The sequence below is a fragment of the Trichechus manatus genome, unplaced genomic scaffold (assembly GCF_000243295.1).
Source record: "Trichechus manatus latirostris isolate Lorelei unplaced genomic scaffold, TriManLat1.0 scaffold00113, whole genome shotgun sequence".
Lineage (NCBI taxonomy): Eukaryota > Metazoa > Chordata > Mammalia > Sirenia > Trichechidae > Trichechus > Trichechus manatus.
In genome coordinates, this window is record NW_004444049.1 from 8,421,923 (window position 1) to 8,442,003 (window position 20,081).

Genomic DNA, 20,081 nt, shown 5'->3' on the forward strand with positions numbered 1-20,081 from the left:
CTTAGTCTAACCATCCCCTCCATCTCATTCTCGTCCCTTCCCTAGGGCCTCCCCAACTCCTTTACTCGCTTCCGGTCTTGAGCCTACACCAGGAACCGTGTCAGGGGAAGAACAACACTATACCAGTTTGAGGGCAGCAGCACTTCCCCACTCCAATGTCCTCACTCAGCTGCCACCATGGCTGGTTTCTTACGCGCTGCCTTGAAGTGGGTCGCTGGCTCTGGCGCAGCTCACTAACGTGGAAGGCCAGTGGATGCAGGAATGAGTCCGGCTCACCACGGCCGTGTGAACTGGCTGCGGCTCCATGGAGTCTGGAAGGTACCGGCGGAAGACCGGACAGAGCTCCCCAACCCAGGCTAGGCTGCACAGAGGCGTAGCGAGGGGGTGAGGGGCAGAGAGGGGCATTTGCCCCCCGGCGCAAGTCCAAGGGGGCGCCAGATGAGACCAGCCGGCCGGCAAATCACCCCTCCCCGCCACCAGCCGAAGAGGCCGGCGGAGGGAGGGGGCGCAAAGTTAAGAGATTGCCCCTGGGCGCTAGTGACCCTCCCTACGCCTCTCACTAGGCAGCGGTCGTACAACACCGATTTGGGGAAGGCCCGGGAGGGAGAGGGTAACAGTCCTGACGCGGTTGGGAGTCCAGGGTTAGCCCTGAGCTTCGCGGGACAGAGTGGAGACTGCTCATCCTCCGCCTTTACTCTCCGGGTAAATGTGGGGCTGCGAGCACAGCCGCGCGGGTGTCTACAGTTCTTGAAAGGGCGCCCAGCCGGCCGGCGACCACCCAGCAAGTAGGCGGCCGGCTGTCTGGAGGGCGGCCGGAGATACTAGCCGGCGCCTGTGTTTGTGGATACTGTGTTGAATATTCATGATCTGTGAGCCAACCAACGCATGATCATCTCAGAGCAAACCAATCGGTTCACCACATGCAGATAAGCATCGTAGATGGGCGGCTTTTCCTTAAGTCGGTGGGGGCTGAACACAGGCGAGAAACGGAACCCTGAGTGGAAAGCCATGGGTTTCCGGAGGAGTGTGTCTGCGGGAGTGCCGTGCTACGTCACTTCCCATCCGATTGGCGGAAATTACTACAGAGCGCGTTGCTGTTTGGAAAAGCGAGTTCTGGTGGAGGCAGAAGTGCTTGTTTTTTGTCGGTATTTGAAAGTGGCGATGGCGGCGGTGGATTCGGATGTCGAATCGCTGCCGCGTGGGGCTTTTCGCTGCTGCCTCTGCCGCATTACTACAGCGAACCGTAAGAGTTGCCTAGTGAGGGGGGTGGTTGCGGGCTCTCATCTTTTGGTCCTAGCGAAAGTTAGGGTTAAACGTCATAGTTCCTGTCAGGACGGTTGGTAGGGTCACCCCGCTCCGTTTTCATAGGCCACCGCCCGTCCGACGGGATTGAACAGGGGACAGTCCCACCACGTTATATCTCTCCTTCCCCCGTATCCAAAGCCTCTACGACGAAAGTTCCATTAATTTATTCCCTCTTTGGCCATCATCTGTTGGACATCTGCTCTGTGCCTGTACTCTGCTGGGCTCTGGGGTGAAAGGAGGGAGTTGAGGGATGAAGGAGCTCACATCCAGAGAGGGAGACACTTTCAATACTCTGTAGATATGTTTGGAGAGCTGTGGGATTACAGAGAAGGCAGTAATTAAGAGTCAGGCAAGCCTTCCAAAGGAGTGACAATACTCTGTAGATATGTTTGGAGAGCTGTGCGATTACAGAGAACGCAGTAATTAAGAGTCAGGCAAGCCTTCCAAAGGAGTGACCGAAAGGCAGGGATATGTGAAATAGCTTGGCATGCTGCAGTGATGCAGTGAGGAAGAGGCAGAAAGTGAGTTTGGAAAAGTAGGTTCTAGTATGTCAGTGCAAAGCGCTCAGTGAACCCTCTGATTCTGCTTGTGAAGTCTTCAATCATGATATTCCCTAAATGAGGGCTTCTTCCCTTCCCTGTGAATGGCACCCTCACTTGTCCAGTAGGGCAAAGCAGAAACCTAGGAGTCATTAAATCTTCCCTGGCCCCATATCTACATTGGTGACACCAAGCAGCAGACTCAGATACAATAAAAATAATAATAGCGGCTAACGTTTTCCACATTTACCATGTGCCAGACTCTCTGATAAGTGCGAATAGTACCTATGTAGTAAGTATTGTTATTATCTTCATTTTATACCCGAGGAAACTGAGGTACAGAGAGGTTAAGTAACTTGCCCAAGGTCTCACCTAGCTTGACAGAGACGGGATTTGGACTTGGGTGAGTGACTTAAGATCCTGCACTTATGATAATCACTGTACCATACCCAGAGATGGTCCATGGGGGATAGTCCAGGGTCTTGAGTTATTTAGTTCTTACATATATAACCTGGATGAGTCAGTCACTTGTTCATTTCTTCACAATTTGCGGGTGTTGTTGTACCTAGCACTTACAGGTGGCTTCAGATATATTTGTAGTGTAGCCACTTCTCCTGGGAACCACTTGGAGAATATATATATAGACAAATGGACAAGAGAGGAAGGTAAAAGGAGAAAGGAGCCAGGACTTTGTTTATTCAAAGGTCACACTTCGTATGACTTTCAAGGATCAGTAGGATTTAGGTGTGCAAAGAGCAAAGGCAGGGCAGGTACACTGGAGAGTGATTTGGGTGTTTTTGTCTCATGTTTGTATTTGCAGGACCCAGCCTAGATGCCCACTTGGGAGGCCGGAAGCACCGGCACCTGGTAGAACTACGAGCTGCCCGAAAGGCCCAGGGACTTCGAAGTGTGTTTGTCAGTGGCTTTCCCCGGGATGTGGATTCTACTCAGCTCTCTGAGTACTTTCAGGCATTTGGACCTGTTGCCAGTGTTGTCATGGATAAGGACAAGGTACAGTGAATGGCTCTGGGGGTAGAGAATGAATCGGGTGTGCCACATGCCAAAAGAGACATGAGAGATGAACTGGCAGCCTGCTTTGGCTGTTTCCTAATGTGGCCTGTCCTTGGTGGGACACCACAGTACCTAACCTAGTCCAGTTTTGTGAGCCCCCCTGGATGTTATCAGTTCACCAGAATTAGTCATTAGGAGACTTGTTTGTAATTTACTTATTCAGTCAATCTTTTATTCACCAAATATTTATTAACTGCTGACTTTGTACTAGGCACTGTGCTTAGAGCTGTGTTCTTAGTGGTGAATAAGATAGGCGTGGTTCCTGCCTGCAGTTTATGATCTAGAGAAGAAAGTAGACAATTAAATGACTATAGTGAAGTGGGTGCTTTAAGAACACACCTTTGGGGGACGTCAAACCCCAGAGCAACTGGTTAATAAATCAGATGGCAGTTTATTAATTTACGCTAAGGGGTACTGAGGTCATCTGGTTAGAAGACCCGGTCCTAACTTTTGTCAGTGTCCTTGAAAAAGTTTACTGTTAACAGTGCTGTGTTCTTTGGTCATATTATAGTTCTGAGGCTGTACTCTGGTTAAGTAGACATAACTTAGGTGATGCCCAAGTCTGGTGCAGTGAATTACTTAATGTGGCCCTTCCAACTATAGTCTTTGTGAGTCCCATGCATGATTGGGTGGGACAATGCAAATAATGTGCTTGTGGCCCACCAAGAGGATTGGACATCTTGCTGCTAATGCAAATAAGATGTGTGGAACCTGTGATGGTTAAGGTTATGTGTCGACTTGGATGGGCCATGATTTTCAGTGGTTTGGCAGTTGTATAATGATGTAATCTGGAAGTTATGTAATGCAGTTTGGCAGTTATGTAATGATGTAGTCATCCTCCATTTTGTGGTCCATTGTAATTGTCTTCCATTTTGTAATCTAATTATCCTCCATTTTGTGATGTGTTGTAAATCCTAGCTTTTATGCCTGTGGTTATGGTTCCATTTGGGAGTGAGTTGTCTGTTAAGTTAATGAGGCAGTATTAGGGTAAGATGTAACTTGAGTCACTGCTTTACTAGAGGGTGTGACTCAAGTCACCGTCCTTACCGCAGTCACTACCCTTATTTAAGTCACGCCCTTGGACTGCTTTGCTCAAGTAAGGGGAGTTTCCTTGAGCATATGGTCTGCATGCAATACATATAGGAATGCTCTCGGAAAAGCTCTCTCTCTTCTCTGGATCCTGCATCTTATCATCTGACTTCCGGTTCTTGGAACCTGAGCCAGCAGCCTATAGTCTGACCTGATTGCCAGTTTCTGCAGCCTTGTGAGCCAGCAGCCTGTCGTCTGATCTGCCGATTTGGGTTTGTCAGCCCTGCAACCACATGAGTCAGGAGAAACCTCCAGCCTGATGCCTGACCCACAGATTTGGGGCTTCCCAGCCTCTACAACTGCATGAGCCATTTCCTTGACAGTTTGTGAGTTCTGTGAGACATTGCAGTGAATTACGGAACCGAAAGACGGGAGGGAGAGTATTGAGGGGAGGAGGAGTAGTTGATGTTAGAGATGATGGAGTGGGACAGCAGTTTGGAAAAGCTGGATATTTGGGACATCTTTAACCTCTGCCTTATAGAAACCAGCTTTGTGCTGATCCTTCTAAAAGAAGTTGGTCATTTGCCAAGTATCCCAGACCTTCTCTCAGGATGGCGTCTGTTAGGGATTGCATTCAACGACTCAGCTACAATGGCTTAAGCAAAAGGGGTTTATCCAGGCCTGGGCAGTGCAGGGTTTTACCAATCTTTCTGCTCTGTCATTATTGACACATGGCTCTCATCTTCATCAGTGTGATAATGCTGCTTCCACATCTGCAGGCAGGAAGGAGGGGCAAGGGAAGGACAGAGTACAAAAGGCTAGTGCCAGCTGAGTCTGGCCCCCACCGCTTTTTCTTTATTTCCCAGGAAAATAACTTTTCCCGAAGGCCTCCTCAATAGACTTCTACTTATATCTCATTGGCCAGCACTCTGTCACATGGTTCCCCCTAGCTGCCGGCAAGCTTGAGAAAGGGAGTTTTTTTTTTTTTAACCCGGCACATTGCTCCTCAGGACAAAATCAGGGTTCTGTTAGTAATTAAGAAGAGGAGAATGTATATTGAGTGGGCGATTGGCAGTGTGTCCCAGGTTACTTCTTTAGAAAACCCAAATGTCCCCATTTTTGTTAATAATTTATTTCAGTCACGAAGAATGATCTTTTTCTGAACTTAAACCTCAAGTTTCTGAGGCTTCTAATTATTATAACAATAATGATTAGAAGCTTTATTGAGCAGTTACTCTGTACCAAGTAAGTGCTAAGTACTTTACATACAGTAGCTCATTTAATTCCAACAACATTTCCTTGAGGGAGATTTCACTGGGAAGTTGGAAATTTGGGGATTTAAGCCCCCTACTTGGGAGACAGCCAGCCACAAGGTAGTTAACCCCTTTGAGTTTCAGTTTCTTAATTTGTAAAATGCAGATAATAACACATACCTTGTAGGAGTCTTATGAGGCTTAGACAGAGTTTATGTGAAATGCTTAGTTTATAAACCCTCAACAAATGGTAGCACTAGGTGGGGATGGTGGTGTTGAGAGGAGAAAAATGGCTGGGACACAGGCTTCTGTATCTGCTAATCCTGGCCTCCTTGATGACTTCTGCAAGGTACTTGAGAGAAGCAAGGCCAGGCAAAAAGACACCTAATTTCTAGCTGGGGCTTTGGTTCCAAACTTGATGTTGAACATTAGCCTGGTAAGCTTTGTGCTTCCTCAGAGTCCGAAGACTGGCCTGAGTAGGGCCAGGTGGCTGCCTTTTCCCTTGGCTTCCCTTTGGTTCTTTTTTGCTCTGTTAGAGGTGAGGGTAGAAGTGAGGATAAGAAGGGTACTTTTTTATTTAATTGAAATATAATTCACATAAAATTCATCCTTTTAAAGTGTACCATTTAATGGTTGGTATATTGTTGTTGTCGTTAGGCATCGTACAGTCAGTTCCGACTCATAGAGACCCTGTGGACAACAGAATGAAATGCTGCCCAGTCCTGTGCTATCCTCGCTGTTGTTGTTATGCTTGAGCCCCTTGTTGCAGCCACTGTCCAATTATCTCATTGAGGGTCTTCCTCTTTTTTGCTGACCCTTTACTTTACCAAGCGTGATGTCCTTCTCCAGGAATTGGTCCCTCCTGATAACATGTCTAAAGTATGTGAGACAAAGGAGCATTCTGGCTGTACTTCTTCCAGGACAGATTTGTTTGTTCTGGAAGTCCATGGTATATACAATATTATTCACCAACACCATAATTCAAAGATGTCAGTTCTTCTTTGGTCTTCCTTATCATTGTCTAGCTTTCACATGCATATTAGACGATTGAAGATACCATGGCTTGGGTCAGGTGCACCTTAGTCCTCAAAGTGACGTCTTTACTTTTCAATACTTTAAAGAGGTCTTTTGCTGCAGACTTGCCCAGTGCAACGCGTCATTTGATTTCCTGACCCCTGCTCCCGTGGGTGTTGATTGTGGATCCATGTAAGATGAAATCTTTGACAACTTCAGTTGCCAGTTGTAAAAATGGCATGGGGGCAGTGTCAGACCTCCTTGTCTAACTTTACAAGGGGAAGGAGAGAGAATCAATTATCAGCATCATTATAATGCCCAAGGCTGACTGCTATGAGTCAAATATACCTCCACCCTCCAAACTTTTTACCAATTCTGACACAAGCCATCCTTCCTATGGCACTCTTTACTTCTCTGCTGGGTTCGATCATTTGTTGCAGTGGCCACACAGAACTCACAGACAATATTCATGATTCTGGGGTTTATTAGGGAAGTAACAGGTTACAATTCAGCATCAGGATGACTCAGGATACAGTTCTTCAGTCAGGATAGCTTCTCTGCTGTGCCCATAGGCAGGCCTCTCCCTGGCTCTTGGCCCTCGTCCTTCAGCCTGTTGGGCTGACTCCGCCTCTGCCTTGCTCAGGCAGGTGTTACAGAGCTCTTTAGCTCCACCTGTAAGTGCCCAGAGGCACACTACTCTGCCAGTAAGCCTTGGCCTGAAGGCACTTAGCTCTGTAACTCCATAGGTCGCAAGCCTAGCTCCAGCAAGTGCCTGGAGGTACCCTACTCAGCCAGGAAGCCTCTTGCCTGAAGGTACCCAGCTCTCTCTCTCCATGGGTCAGCTCCTGCACCGTCTTGTGTTGGTCTCCTAGTTCTGCTGCCACATTTCTCTGCTGCTGCTTCTCACTGTCTTTCTCCATCTCCCACGTTATGGTTCTCTCTCTGCTTCCTGGGTCTAGGAGGTTCTCAGTGCAGGGACGCTGGGTTCAAAGAGACCCTGTCTCTTCTTCTTGGTGGTAGTGAGGTCCTCCCTTTCTGCCTCTGGGATGGCTCATTTTAAGCCTAAAGGGATTGCAAAATTGACCAATGCCCTTGTTAGGGTTCCACATACTTTATTTGCATGGTCCCACCCCACAAGGGTGCGATGTACCTTATTTGCATTATAAGCAAGCTGTCCAATCTCCTTGGTGGGCCACAAGCACCTTATTTGCATAGTTCCACCCAATCATCTGGTGGGAGTTACAAGACTATGGCTAGAAAGGCCATATAAAAGCAATCCATTGCACCACAATTACAAATTACAAAGTTGTTTAACCATTATCACTGTCTAATCTGAGAACATTTTCATCACACCAAAAAACAACCCCATCTGTGACTCAGGCCTTTATGCCGGCAAGGCTGTCCCCCGGGCCCAGCCTGCCCTCACTTCAGGGACAAATTGCCCAATAAGCAATTCACCTGTTTTCATGCCAAAGATGTGGTGAAACCCACGTGAAATTGTGCAGTACAGATTAGTGAGATCCTCTCCTTCCCACCTCTGGTATGGCTCATTTTAAGCCTAGCGGGATGACAAAACTGACCAATCCTTTTGTTAGGGTTCCATAGACCTTATTTGCATGGTCCCAACCAATCACTTGGGTGGGAGTTACAAGACTATGGTGAGAAAGGCCACACAAAATGTGATCCATCACACTGCAAGGGGTGAAGGTAAGGCTTTGGTTTTAACCGGAAAGAAATGGATTTAAAAAAAAAAAGTTGAAAAATACGGCCCTCGCCCATAGTGAGCCACCTCAAAAATCTGGACATGGACACGGGACTGCTTGGAGCGTTTGTCCCTAGGACAAAGGCGGAAAACCCCTGGTTGAGCCCTTTCTTGATACAAATTCCTATTTTCAGTCTGAACTACCTTTTGAACAAAGTGGATTCCATGAAATTCCTGCCAGTTGATTGTAGAGGCTGGATGATTCTAAGCCAGATGCTTCACTGAATTCTCTGAAATATTAAAATAGGTAGCTCTCTGGGTAGGTTTGGGGGGAAATGGGGAATTGTAAGATTTTTTTTTTTTAAATTTCTGGACACTAGATCCTTATTAGATATATGATTTGCAAAAATTTTCTCTCACTCTTATGAGTTGTTTCTTCACTTTTTGATAGTGTCCTTTGAAACAGAAAAGTTAACATTTTTAAAAATTGATGTAAAATTCCCATGACATAAAATTAACACTTTAAAAAGTGAACAAGTCAGTGGCATTCAGTAAACGTTCACAGTGTTGTGCAACCATCACCTCTGTCTAGTTCATTTTCAGCCCCCCCAAATAAAACCCTGTACCCATTAAGCAGTTACTTCCCATTCTTCTTTTCCTCCAGGCTCTGGCAACCATCAGTCTGCTTTCTGTCTCTATGGGTTTACCTATTCTGAGTATTTCATACAAATGGAATTATACAGTATGTGACCTTTTTGCATCTGGCTTCTTTCACTTAGGATGTTTTCAAGGTTCGTCCACATCGTAGCATGTATCAGAACTTCATTTCTTCTTATAAAAAATTTCTAATTTCAACAAAGTCCAATTTACCTGTTTTTTTCTTTGATTGCTTGTGATTTAAGTATCCTATCTAAGAAGCCATTGCCTAATACAAGGTCACAAAGATTTACACCTATGTTTTCTTCTAAAAGTTTCATAATTTTAACTCATACACTTATGTTTTGGTCCATTTTGAGTTAAATTTTGTATACTGGTGTGAGGTAGGGGTTCAAATTCACTCTTTTGCACGGCTATCCATTGTCGTTAGCACCATTTGTTGAGAAGACTGTTCTTTCCCCATTGAATTGTCTTGGCATCCTTGTCAGAAATCAGTTTACCATAGGTGTATAGGTTTATTTCTGAACGCTAAATTCCATTCCTTTGAGCTAAATGTCTATCCTTATACCAGTACCACACTGTCTTGATTATTGTAGGGGGTACCTTTTTATAAGCAGGATGAGGCTCCAGCTTTACTACTGGACAGGATACAAAAGAATATGGCCTTTTACCCCAAGCCGTCATATTTTCCTGCTCCTGCTAACATTGTATCTTGAAGAAAAAAAAAAGCCCAATGAATATCATGAAACTCAGCCAAATCACAGGAGTATGGCTATTACATATTGCTCTTATTCCTGGATGTTAAGTTCCTTGAAGGTAGAGATTTTGTGTTCATATTTATGCCTAGCACAGTATTCATTACATCAATTCTTAATAAATATTAGAAGACTGTAGTTAAACCAGGAAAAGTCAGGGGGTGGGTCTCAGTGAAATCATGTCATTGGCAAGAATAGGGAACAAGGAAATAGGTAAAAAGATTTTCAGTGGCAGACTAGGGTGAGAGCAAAATGGGTGGGTAGGAGTGAAGGAGAGAATTGCTTTTCTGAATGTTCCCTGCTGTTATGGAAATAGCAAGCAAATAGTCCCAATTCATGGGATAATCCCCATTTCAAAGCTCTTTACCCAGTATTTGATCCCTGCCCCTGTTGTGGTTTGTCAGGGAGTGTTTGCCATCGTGGAGATGGGGGACGTGGGTGCCAGGGAGGCCATCTTGTCCCAGCCCCAGCACGGCCTGGGAGGACGTCGCCTGCGAGTCCGGCCACGGGAGCAGAAGGAGTTCCAGAGTCCAGCGTTCAGGTCCCCCAGAGGAGCAGCCCCTGACAGTCACCAGCTGGCCAGAGCACTAGCCGAGGTGCCAGACGTGGAGGCACAAATGGTAAAGCTCGTGGGGCTAAGGGAGTTGTCCGAGGCTGAGCGGCAGCTTCGGAGCCTCGTGGTGTCCCTAATGCAGGAGGTCTTCACAGAGTTCTTCCCAGGTAGGTCACCGCCCTGCCCCTGCCTGAGCCCTCCCTGTCCTTCACATCCCTGTGTCTGCATTCCCAGTCCTCCCACAGCCAGGGGTGTTTATTTGGTTCCCATTATGTTCTTCCGGAGCCCTGGTGGTGCAGTGGTTCAATGCTTGGCTGTTAACTGAGAGGTCATAGGTTCGAACCCACCAGCTGCTCGGCAGGAGAAAAATGGGCAATCTGCTTCCATAAAGATTTCCAGCCTTGGAAACCCTGTGGGGAAGTTCTGCTCTGTCCTGTAGGGTTGCTATGAGTCAGAAGTGGGTTTTGGTATGAGTATGTTCTTCCACTGCCTGCTCCCCCAATGTCTCTTGACCTTTATTCTCTGCTGCACACCCAGGCTGTGTGGTCCATCCTTTTGGCTCTTCCATAAACAGTTTTGATGTCCATGGCTGTGATCTTGACCTCTTCCTGGATTTGGGTAACTTAGAAGAGCCTCAGGTGAGTGACAGGGAGACAGCTGAGAAGAGTTGGTGAGAATAGTCAGTTAAGAACAGTTGTCTCTTACTAGCCACATCACTGTGGGCAAGTACTTTACCTCTCCATGAATTTTACAGTTCCTCATCTGTAAAATGGGGATAATGGGACCTACCTGAAAGGGTGATTGTGGAGAAATATGAATATGGATGGGTATGAGGTAGGATGAAGATGAATCGACATGGGATAGATGGCAGTTGTAACAGGAAAAAAACAGATTTCAAAATGGCATATATAATATGATCTTACTTTGTTAAAATAATACATGAAAAGATACAATAAGGTGAATTTTGGGTTTATTTTTTTGCTTATTTGTATTTTCTGTAATATGCAGGTTCTGTTTTTGTAATACCAAACCAAACCAAACCAAACCCATTGCCATCGAGTTGATTCCGACTCATGGCGACCCTATAGGACAGAGTAGAACTGCCCCATGGGGTTTCTAAGGCTGTAGTCTTTACAGAAGGAGCCCTGGTGGTGCAGTGCTTAAGTGCCTGGCTGCTAACCAGAAGACTGGTGGTTTGAATCCATCAGCTGCTGCATGGGAGAAAGATGTGGCAGTCTGTTTCCATGAGGGTTTGCAGCCTTGGAAACCCAATGGGGCAGTTCTACTCTGTCCTATAGGGTCACTGAGTCGGAATCTACTCGACAGCAGCGGGTTTGGTTTGTTTGGTTATTACCAAACAACAGAGGTATTCCAGTGCATAACCACAATGCAGTTATCAAATTGAGGAAATTTTAACACTGATACGAGACTTTAACCTACAGTCCATACTCTGATTTTGTTAGCTGTCTCTACGGTGGACTGTTGTGTTGTCTCTTTAGTCTTCTTCAATCTGGAACAGTTTCTCTGCCTGTTTTTGTCTTTTGTGACAATGATATTTTTGAAGAATACAGGCCATTTACTTTATGAAATTAAACAATTACTTTCATTTTTAAAGAAGTATTGCTGTGAGGATTGAATGAGTTAATAGATGTGATGCCTTTAGAATAGAGCCTAGCACATAACAAGCTGCAAATATTAGATAGTCATTTTGGGGACAAGAATGCTCCCCGGTTAGGGGACAGCAGCGGAGGCATTCACTTGGCTCTTTTCTGCCCACAGCCAGCCCCAAAGGCTCCAGAGTCTCCATCCTTGGACTCGGCCCTTGCTTCCCCAGTGGATCCTCAAGCCCTGGCCTGCATCCCAGCCTCCCCTCCAGGCTCCCAGCCTCCAGCTTCTCCCCAAGACTCTGAGGCCCTAGAGTTTGAAACCCCTTCCTCCTCCCTGGCGCCCCAGACTCCAGACTCGGCTTTGGCCTCCGAGACCCTGGCTTCTCCCCAGTCCCTGCCTCCATCCTCTCCACTGCAGGAGGACAGGGGAGAGGGGGACCTGGGAAAATCTCTGGAACTAGCAGAGGCCTTGAACGGGGAGAAGACAGAGAGGGGAGCAATGCTAGAGCTGGTGGGATCTATTCTTCGGGGCTGTGTGCCTGGGGTGTACCGAGTCCAAACTGTACCTTCTGCCCGACGCCCTGTGGTCAAGTTCTGCCATCGACCTTCAGGTCTCCATGGTGACATCTCCCTCAGTAACCGGTACCTTTGTTGGGGGGTGGTAGTGGTTGGGGAAGGCCAGCTGAGAATTCTAGGGTGGGTGAGGAGAGAGTCCTGGTTTTAGAAGCTCCTGTACCTGCTGAGCCTTGAGATTATTCTCGTGTGGTCGCATCTCTCTCTCTGCCTTTCATCTCCTTCTGTCTGGTTTCCATTTTCTGTTCTTGAAGTGTATTTCTTGGAATACTATTTTTCAGGGATGTGGAAAATGATTTCATGGTTAAATATGTTTGGGAAATGCTAAGTTAAATGCAAATGAGTTTTGTTCTCTCTCCCCTTTCCCTCATTCTCTTTCCTCGATTTCTCCTTCCCTTCCCGTCTTTGTTTCTTTGCATACTAAAGGCTCTGAGCAGTTTTATAACCTGCTTTGAATGTTCCAGACTGGCTACATATAGGATGTAGTGTTTCCCAAACTCATGTGATCTCCTTTTGCGCACCTTCTTTTAAGACCAGTGTTGGGGCAGCCACTTTGGGAAACTCCCTTTGGCCTCCTTACTCCAGCTGGCCCTGGTCATACAAGTCAGGAATGAGAGCAGGGGCTGGTGGCTCAGAGGGTTTCCGAGCCCTGACCCCGTTGTCTTCCGCTTTGTCCCAGGCTGGCCCTGCATAACTCCCGCTTCCTGAGTCTTTGCTCCGAGCTGGATGGGCGAGTCCGGCCCCTCGTGTACACCCTCCGCTGCTGGGCTCAGGGTCGGGGGCTGTCAGGTGAGGATGAATCAGGACAGACTTGGGTCTGAGTTGGTGTCTGGACAAAGGACATCAGGGAGAGAAGGGGACAGGTACAGGAATTGGTGTGGAGAAAACGGCTATGAAGGGCTTGGGAGCATCTCTAATCTAACTGGAATTATTGATTATTCACTCAGGGAGCGGCCCCCTTCTCAATAACTACGCCTTGACCTTGCTCGTGATCTATTTCCTTCAGACCAGAGACCCTCCTGTGTTGCCCACTGTGTCCCAGCTCACCCAGAAAGCAGGTACAGCAGCTCGGCCTCCCCGCCTCCTTCGTCACACTTAGACACACTGAGCTAATGAGGTCTCTTCTCATTTCCCTCTCTCCCCTTCGCTCCTCCCCACACAGTCCTGTTTCCAGGCTCAACTGCACCTTTCTTATTCTCACAGGTGAGGGAGAGCAGGTGGAGGTTGATGGCTGGGACTGTAGTTTCCCCCGAGATGCCTCGAGACTGGAGCCCAGCACCAATGTGGAGCCCCTCAGTAAGTTTTGGGAGCCTGGGAGAGGACCAGCGATTTTATTAATCACAACAGTAGGTAACTATCACATGCTTACTGTGTGCCAGGCATGGTTCTCACAGCTACTCCATGGGATGGTGAATATTGTTATTGCCATTTTACAGATGAAGAAACCAAGCCTTCGAGCAGTCAAGTGGCTTGCCCGAGGCTATAGTGCTAGCCAGAGGAAGGAGCAGCATTTGGGGAAGGGTGTTGCTGGGGGCCCAGAGAGAGGGGCTTGACCTCTTGTGTAGAGGGATCAGAGAAGTCTAGCTTCTTGTCACTCTTCAGAGCCGCTTGGAAGAGAGACAGTCATGCTAAAGAAATGGCTCTGGTATAGGACATGTCTCCAGTAGTCTCAGTTCTGGCCTATACCTGTTGCCATCAAGTCAAGTGCAACTCATGGGGATCCTATAGGACCAGCAGAACTGTCCTATAGGGTTTCCAGTAATCTTTACGGAAGCAGACTGTCACATCTTTCTCCTGCAGAGCAGCTGGTGGGTTCAAACCGCCAGCCTTTTGGTTAGCAGCCGAATGCTTAACCACTGCACCACCAGGGCTCCTTTCTGGCCTACAAGTGACCCCTTTTCTCCAATCTTCCTTCTCTTCTAGGTTCTCTGCTAGCCCAGTTCTTCTCCTGTGTCTCTTGCTGGGATCTTCGTGGCTCATTGTTGTCTCTGCGGGAGGGCCAGGCCCTGCCTGTGGCAGGAGGCTTGCCCTCTAATCTCTGGGGGGGCCTGCGCCTTGGTCCCCTGAATCTCCAGGACCCCTTTGACCTGAGTCACAATGTGGCAGCCAACGTGACCACCCGGGTAGCTGGGCGGCTACAGAACTGCTGCCGAGCAGCAGCCAATTACTGCCGAAGTCTCCAGTACCAGCGCCGTTCCTCCCGAGGTCGGGACTGGGGGCTGCTCCCTCTTCTGCAGCCCAGCTCCCCTAGCTCCCTGCTGTCTGCTACGCCCATCCCCTTACCCCCGGCTCCCTTCACCCAGCTCACTGCGGCCCTGGTCCAGTTGTTAAGGGATGCATTGGGGTGCCATATAGAGCAGGGAACCAAGAGATCGCGGTCAGAGGGAGATGGAGCTGGGGAGTCTCCCCAGGGAGGGACAAGCAAAAGATTGAAACGAGATGGACAGAAACAGAGCTGTGAGGAGGGGAGGGAAGAGCAGCAGGAATGTGCAGGGGGCCACGGCGAAGACGGAGTGGAAGAAATGGTCGTAGAGGTTGGTGAGACAATGCAGGACTGGGCCATGTGGAGCCCTGGGCAGCCAGGGGAGCTGTCCCTGACGACTGGAGAGCTTCTAGCCACTGGAGAAGGGGGCCAACCAGGCCATACAGCCTTGGCAGAGCAGGGGCCCAAGGGACCTGACACAGCCCAAAAAAGGTTGCCGGGCGAGACAGGCAAGGGGGCAGCACTTTCCTCCTTGGTGAGCTGGCGCTGTGCCTTGTGGCACCGAGTGTGGCAGGGGCGGCGGCGTGCCCGGAGACGCTTACAGCAGCAAACCAAGGGAGGCGGTGCTGGCGTTGGAGCAGAGTGGCTGGCGACTGAGGCTCAGGTGAGCCAGGAGCTGAGAGGACTGAGCGGTGGTGAACAGAGGCCAGCGGCTGAGCCCCTCCTGACCTTTGTGGCCTCTGCCTCTCAAGCAGACCAGACCCTCACTGTGACCCCACTCCAGGATTCCCAAGGCCTGTTCCCTGATCTCCACCACTTCTTACAGGTTTTTCTCCCTCAAGCACTTAGACACCTCCTCAAGTGAAGACACACACGCTAAAGGGCAATAAAGCTGCTAGTTTAATACAAATGCACTCCAGTTTTCTCTAATTTCCACCTGGTGGTAATCTTCCCAATACGACCCCCGCCCCAAACCTTAGCCACCACCTTCTCAGAGGGTCCTTCTCTGAGCATCCTGTCTAAAAGACGTCTCTATTATTCTCCACCTCAGCAGCGTTTTTGTTTCCCTCATACCATCTAGCACAGCTTGCAGGGACAGCCAAGACAGCACGGTGCCTGGCCCTTGAGTTCTTGAATGATGGCATGGTCGGTGGGTTGAACAGTACTTGTGAGAAGAACCAAGTTTGCCTCGACATTTCCTCTGCTGCCCCAAAGATTTATGAATGGTGACAGGGCCCACGATTTGGGCTCAGGGTTCATTCTCTCGCTTAAGAGTTCATCCTGTTCTTAAATTGGGTAAAAGATTTTTAAACCGGTGAAGGGCAACCCATCAGAATGTTAAGTACCTTAAACCGTTAGCCGGCCAGGGTCAGAGCCCAGCCTTCCGACAGGAGGTGGAGGGGTATGGCTGTGTCCTCGCTTCTGGCCCTTCCCCCGGTGCAGACCACAGGACTAGTGCCTTTTGTTTTTGCAGTAACAGCATCCCGGAGCTGCAAGGTGGTTTAAAATCAGCAAACCTCACTTTTACAGACGGTTTTAGACTGTTGAGATAGACGTCCCTTTCTAGCAACTAAAGGAGTTTGGCAAACCGTCACCTCCGCGCACGAGTTGTTTCTCGCTGCTGTGTCACACAGTCATGGTGTTGGGGGTTGGGCCGAGCCCCTGTCAAGTCCCTTCTCCCTGGGCCTGCAGGGGGACGCCTTTGCGCCCCTCTGACAGTTCTGCCACGTAGCCGGGAAGAGGTGGCTTTCCAGTCGTTTCTCACACTTTCCCCTCCCTCGGCGCCGTCCCCCTCCCCGGCGGGACTCCGATTGGCCGCATCTGAGGGGCGGACCAGCCAAGAAAGTCCCAATGCGCAGGCGCCAGCTTTTCCGCGCCGGCCAGCAGGCCCCACCCCCCTTTTGCCAATTCAGCCGCCGCTGGATTCAGAACTGTCGTGCGTATGCCTTCTATGCCGTCCTCGCTTTCCGGCTGCTGTTTCTCCACGGTTCTCCCCTTCCCCCCACCCTTTTCCCCGTGGCAGCTTACTTTGCGGCAGCGCCGAGGACCCCACCCCCTTTCTCTGCGGAATCACCATGGCGGCTGGGGTAAGTTTGCCGGTTCTGGCAGGCCAGGTCACCCTATCCGCTGCCATCCTCTGCCCGAGTAGGGCCAGTGGGCGCCAGAGGAGTTCGGGAGCCTAGTGGGGAAGTGATCTAGGGTCTAGGGTCTAGAGACCTTACTGTTGGAGAGCGAGGCTTCCGGAGCCCGGAGGGGAACTGAGGCTGGGACTCTCGGAGGCCAGAGGTGGAAGGGTCGGGGGTAGAGCAGAGAAGAGATGTTGGGTCCGGGCCTTCTGGGGCCTTGAAAGGGGGTTCGAGTTCATTGCCGCCTCGAGACGTGGGACCCCGGTAGGCTGACGGAATTTTGGCGACCGTTTTGTGGGGCAACAGCAGCGGACAGGGTAAAGAGGAGGGTCTTTGTGGGCAGATGCGGCTGGCCACGGTTAAGGGTCGTTTCAGGGGGGTTTGGTAACGAAAGGAATCTCCAGACTGTGGAGCCAGGCCAGCTGGACTCCTCTGTCCGGGTTAGTGAAGGAGGGAGGGCAACACCAGCGAACTCACTGCGGGACAGGAGGGGTGGTATGCTTGACAAGGAGAGGAAGGCTCTTTAGGAGACGAGTTGATTTGGGAAGAGGGGGCGCCATTGGTGTCTCCGTGGTAGTTTTGAGGGGAATTTGCACATCCCTTGGTGGGTGTGTGTGCATTAGAGACAAGGGTGATGCTTATGAAGGAAAGAGTGGCTCAGCAGTAGAGTAGGCAGGCACTCGGCACCCATCAATGAATGAAAGCAAGGCTCTGGGACGGGAGAGGTGCTGTGGTTGTCAGCAGATGGAGTCAGAGTGAGCTACAGGTTCTGGGTTTCTTGGAGGTACGTTTGAGGGAAGAGAATGCTTGTAGAGGTGTCCTTAGGAAAGGTCAGGTCTGTCAACAAGTTTTATTTAGCAGTTGGTGTGTAGTTCTGTTCTTGGAATTTCCAGGGACTGATTACATATGACAGGTAGTAAAGAATTTGGTTCACCAGCGGGAGTGAAAGAGTGAGTTGAACAGATGGCAGTTAGTCACAGGGGAGTAATTCTGGGAGGTGGCATTTAGGACTGGGACCCTTTATTCCAATTATTTTATCCCCCCTTCTTTCTTGTACAGACCCTGTACACATATCCTGAAAACTGGAGGGCCTTCAAGGCCCTCATTGCTGCTCAGTACAGCGGGGCTCAGGTCCGCGTGCTCTCCGCACCACCCCACTTCCACTTTGGCCAAACCAACCGCACCCCTGAATTTCTCCGCAAATTTCCTGCCGGCAAGGTGAGTAGGGAAATGGAAAAAGGTGGGCTTTGGCCTTGAGAACCCGTGGAGCCCTAAAATCCCATTGCTCCGGAGAAAGACTTCACTCTTAAAAGGGAGCTTCTTGTGTTGTTTTCTTTCACATTTCAGTGGCTTTAAAAAAAAAAAAAAATTGTTTTGAGATAATTGTAGGCCTAGATGGAGTTGTAAGAAATAACACAGCGATACCCAGTGAGTTTTTAGAAAACGCACAGACTTCTTTGTGTCTGTGGGGAAGAGAATACGTTTGGATCGAGTGTTTTCAGTGCGAATACATCAAGTATCCGCTTTGAGCAGGCTCCTTACTGCAAGGGGCCTACAGAAATGATGCAAATAATCATGTTAGAGAAGTGCTATGTGGGTAGCACCGTAATGAGTGGTATAGACTTAGGTATCAGATTAGGGTTTTTAGTCTTTTGCTTGTAATCTTATTGAGGGATTTTACACAAATACCTGATGATATTCAAATCATTTGGATTTACTAGTTCAGATACTGAGAGTTTAGATAGCAAGGTAGTCCATGTTACTCAAAATATTTTTGGTTCTTGAATTTTAGGTAGTATCAGGACTTTGGATAGCAAGGGTTGTCAGCTCTATAAAAAAAAAATTTATCCAAAACGATTCAGTTCCTGGAACAGGCTAGTGAAGATCCCTGTGTATTTTACTTCATACTTTGACTGCTTTGTCCTCAGGTTCCAGCATTTGAGGGTGACGATGGATTCTGTGTGTTTGAGAGCAATGCCATTGCCTACTATGGTAATTTGCAGGGCAGTGCGGGAATAGGACGGTCTGGAGGTGACGGGGTGTGGAAGCAGAGGGTGAGAGTGAGCTGGAGTGGACAAGGAGAAGATTCTCAGGGGCCTGGACTGGTGTTGGCGTGGCCCCAGAGTCCCTGACCTTTGTGTCCTGCCTCTGCAGTGAGCAATGAGGAGCTGCGGGGAAGTACTCCAGAGGCAGCAGCCCAGGTGGTGCAGTGGGTGAGCTTTGCTGACAGCGACATAGTCCCTCCAGCTAGTACCTGGGTGTTCCCCACCTTGGGCATCATGCACCACAACAAGCAGGTGAGCCTTGGGACATGGGGAGAAGCCAGGGTCTCCTGAGTGTTGGAGAGTAAAAGAAAAGAAATTGAAAAAAGGGGATGCTTAAAGAATACCTGAATAATGAGAAGATCTAATCTTTGGGGCATAACTCAGCACAGTGGGCTGTTGAGGCATCTGGGTTCTTGGTTAGGCAGACCCAGTGGGGAGGGAGTGTCAGTGTCATGAGTAGTCAAGAGGAGAGATTTCTGCGGTAAGAAGGTTATACCAGAGGATAGGGGGTGGTTAGACCAGGTGGCCTCTAAGTTCCTTCTAAATTCCCAGTTCCATAACCGCAGTCGATACAGTGGGAATGAAGCCAGACTGCACCATGAAGAAATTTAACACTGAGCGCTTCATTGGTGATAGCATTTGGAATGACCCTAGAATCTGACTCCATTGAAAGAGGGTGGGGATGAGCCAGGACTCAGTGAAATAGCTACCTTAGTTCTAGCAGTATGGAGAGGAAAGGAATTGGTACCTGCTGACTGATGATTTAAATTCAATAGGCCACAGAGAATGCCAAGGAGGAGGTGAGGCGAATTCTGGGGCTGCTGGATGCTCACATGAAAACAAGGACTTTCCTGGTGGGCGAACGTGTGACCCTGGCTGACATCACAGTTGTCTGCACCCTGTTGTGGCTCTACAAACAGGTGAAGTGTATTAAAAAATCCAGTTGGCAAAGGGTAGGTAGGGATCAGAAATGAAGTGACAGGTCTTCCACGTTACTCTGGGTTTCACTGCGGACACGGGAGTCTGATAGCTAGTCTGTAGGATAGTTGGAAGCCCAGGATTCAGTACTAGAATTGGGCTTTCTCTCCCTTTCCTGAGAAGTTTGGTGATGTTCCCTTCCCTTAGTTCTCATGTGGCAGCTAAGATGTTTAGTTTGTCGACATATTTCTTGGGAACCCCGAACCCCGCTTGTATTTGGGTAGATGTGGTAGCTTCAGCATCAAAGTCTTCTGGAGGTCTAGGTTTAGGTCTTGGTTTTGTCACTTATTAGGTGTACGGGTGTGTGTGTCTTAACTCTTTCAGTTTTTTTTTTTTTTTTTGAAGTATATAAATCTAGAGTAATAGTTATTTCTTTTGAGGATTTCCAGTTAGAGAGCAGGTTGCTTGTATTCTCAGACTGATGCTGGTCGAGAATAATGTGATAATGGTGTAGAAAAGCTCGCCTGGTATACACAGTGGTTAAGCGCTCGGCTGCTAACTGAAAGGTTGGTGGTTCAAACTCACCAGCTGCTCTGTGGGAGAAAGACGTGACAGTCTGCTTCCATAAAAATTACAGCCTTGGAAACACTATGGGGCAGTTCTGCCCTCTCCTATAGGGTCACTATGAGTCAGGATTGACTTTATGGAATGGGTTTTTTTTTTTTTTTTTT

At 48.7% G+C, this 20,081-nt stretch overlaps 2 protein-coding genes across 3 annotated transcripts in view; both read left to right on the forward strand.

Annotated features, from left to right (window-relative positions):
* Positions 1 to 369: 369 nt before the first annotated feature.
* TUT1 (terminal uridylyl transferase 1, U6 snRNA-specific) lies at positions 370 to 15,167 on the forward strand. Of its 2 annotated transcripts, XM_004383850.2 has the most exons (9): positions 370 to 1,243; positions 2,665 to 2,855; positions 9,730 to 10,045; positions 10,416 to 10,516; positions 11,658 to 12,127; positions 12,738 to 12,847; positions 13,006 to 13,116; positions 13,262 to 13,354; positions 13,982 to 15,167. In XM_004383850.2, the coding sequence occupies exons 1-9, from the start codon at positions 940 to 942 to the stop codon at positions 15,124 to 15,126; spliced, it is 2,841 nt and encodes a 946-aa protein (XP_004383907.2). In that variant the 5' UTR covers positions 370 to 939; the 3' UTR covers positions 15,127 to 15,167. The 2 variants fall into 2 exon arrangements, with proteins under 2 accessions (XP_004383907.2, XP_023594027.1); XM_023738259.1 differs by lacking the exon at positions 2,665 to 2,855 and having other exon boundaries at positions 1,076 to 1,243; positions 13,982 to 15,164.
* Positions 15,168 to 16,196: 1,029 nt separating this feature from the next.
* EEF1G (eukaryotic translation elongation factor 1 gamma) overlaps positions 16,197 to 20,081 on the forward strand; it is an 11,068-nt gene continuing 7,183 nt past the window's right edge. The window contains exons 1-5 of the mRNA XM_004383851.1: positions 16,197 to 16,348; positions 17,447 to 17,605; positions 18,316 to 18,379; positions 18,542 to 18,684; positions 19,209 to 19,352. Coding sequence (XP_004383908.1) covers positions 16,337 to 16,348; positions 17,447 to 17,605; positions 18,316 to 18,379; positions 18,542 to 18,684; positions 19,209 to 19,352 — 522 coding nt within the window. The 5' untranslated portion in view covers positions 16,197 to 16,336. The remainder of the gene's footprint in view (positions 16,349 to 17,446; positions 17,606 to 18,315; positions 18,380 to 18,541; positions 18,685 to 19,208; positions 19,353 to 20,081) is intronic.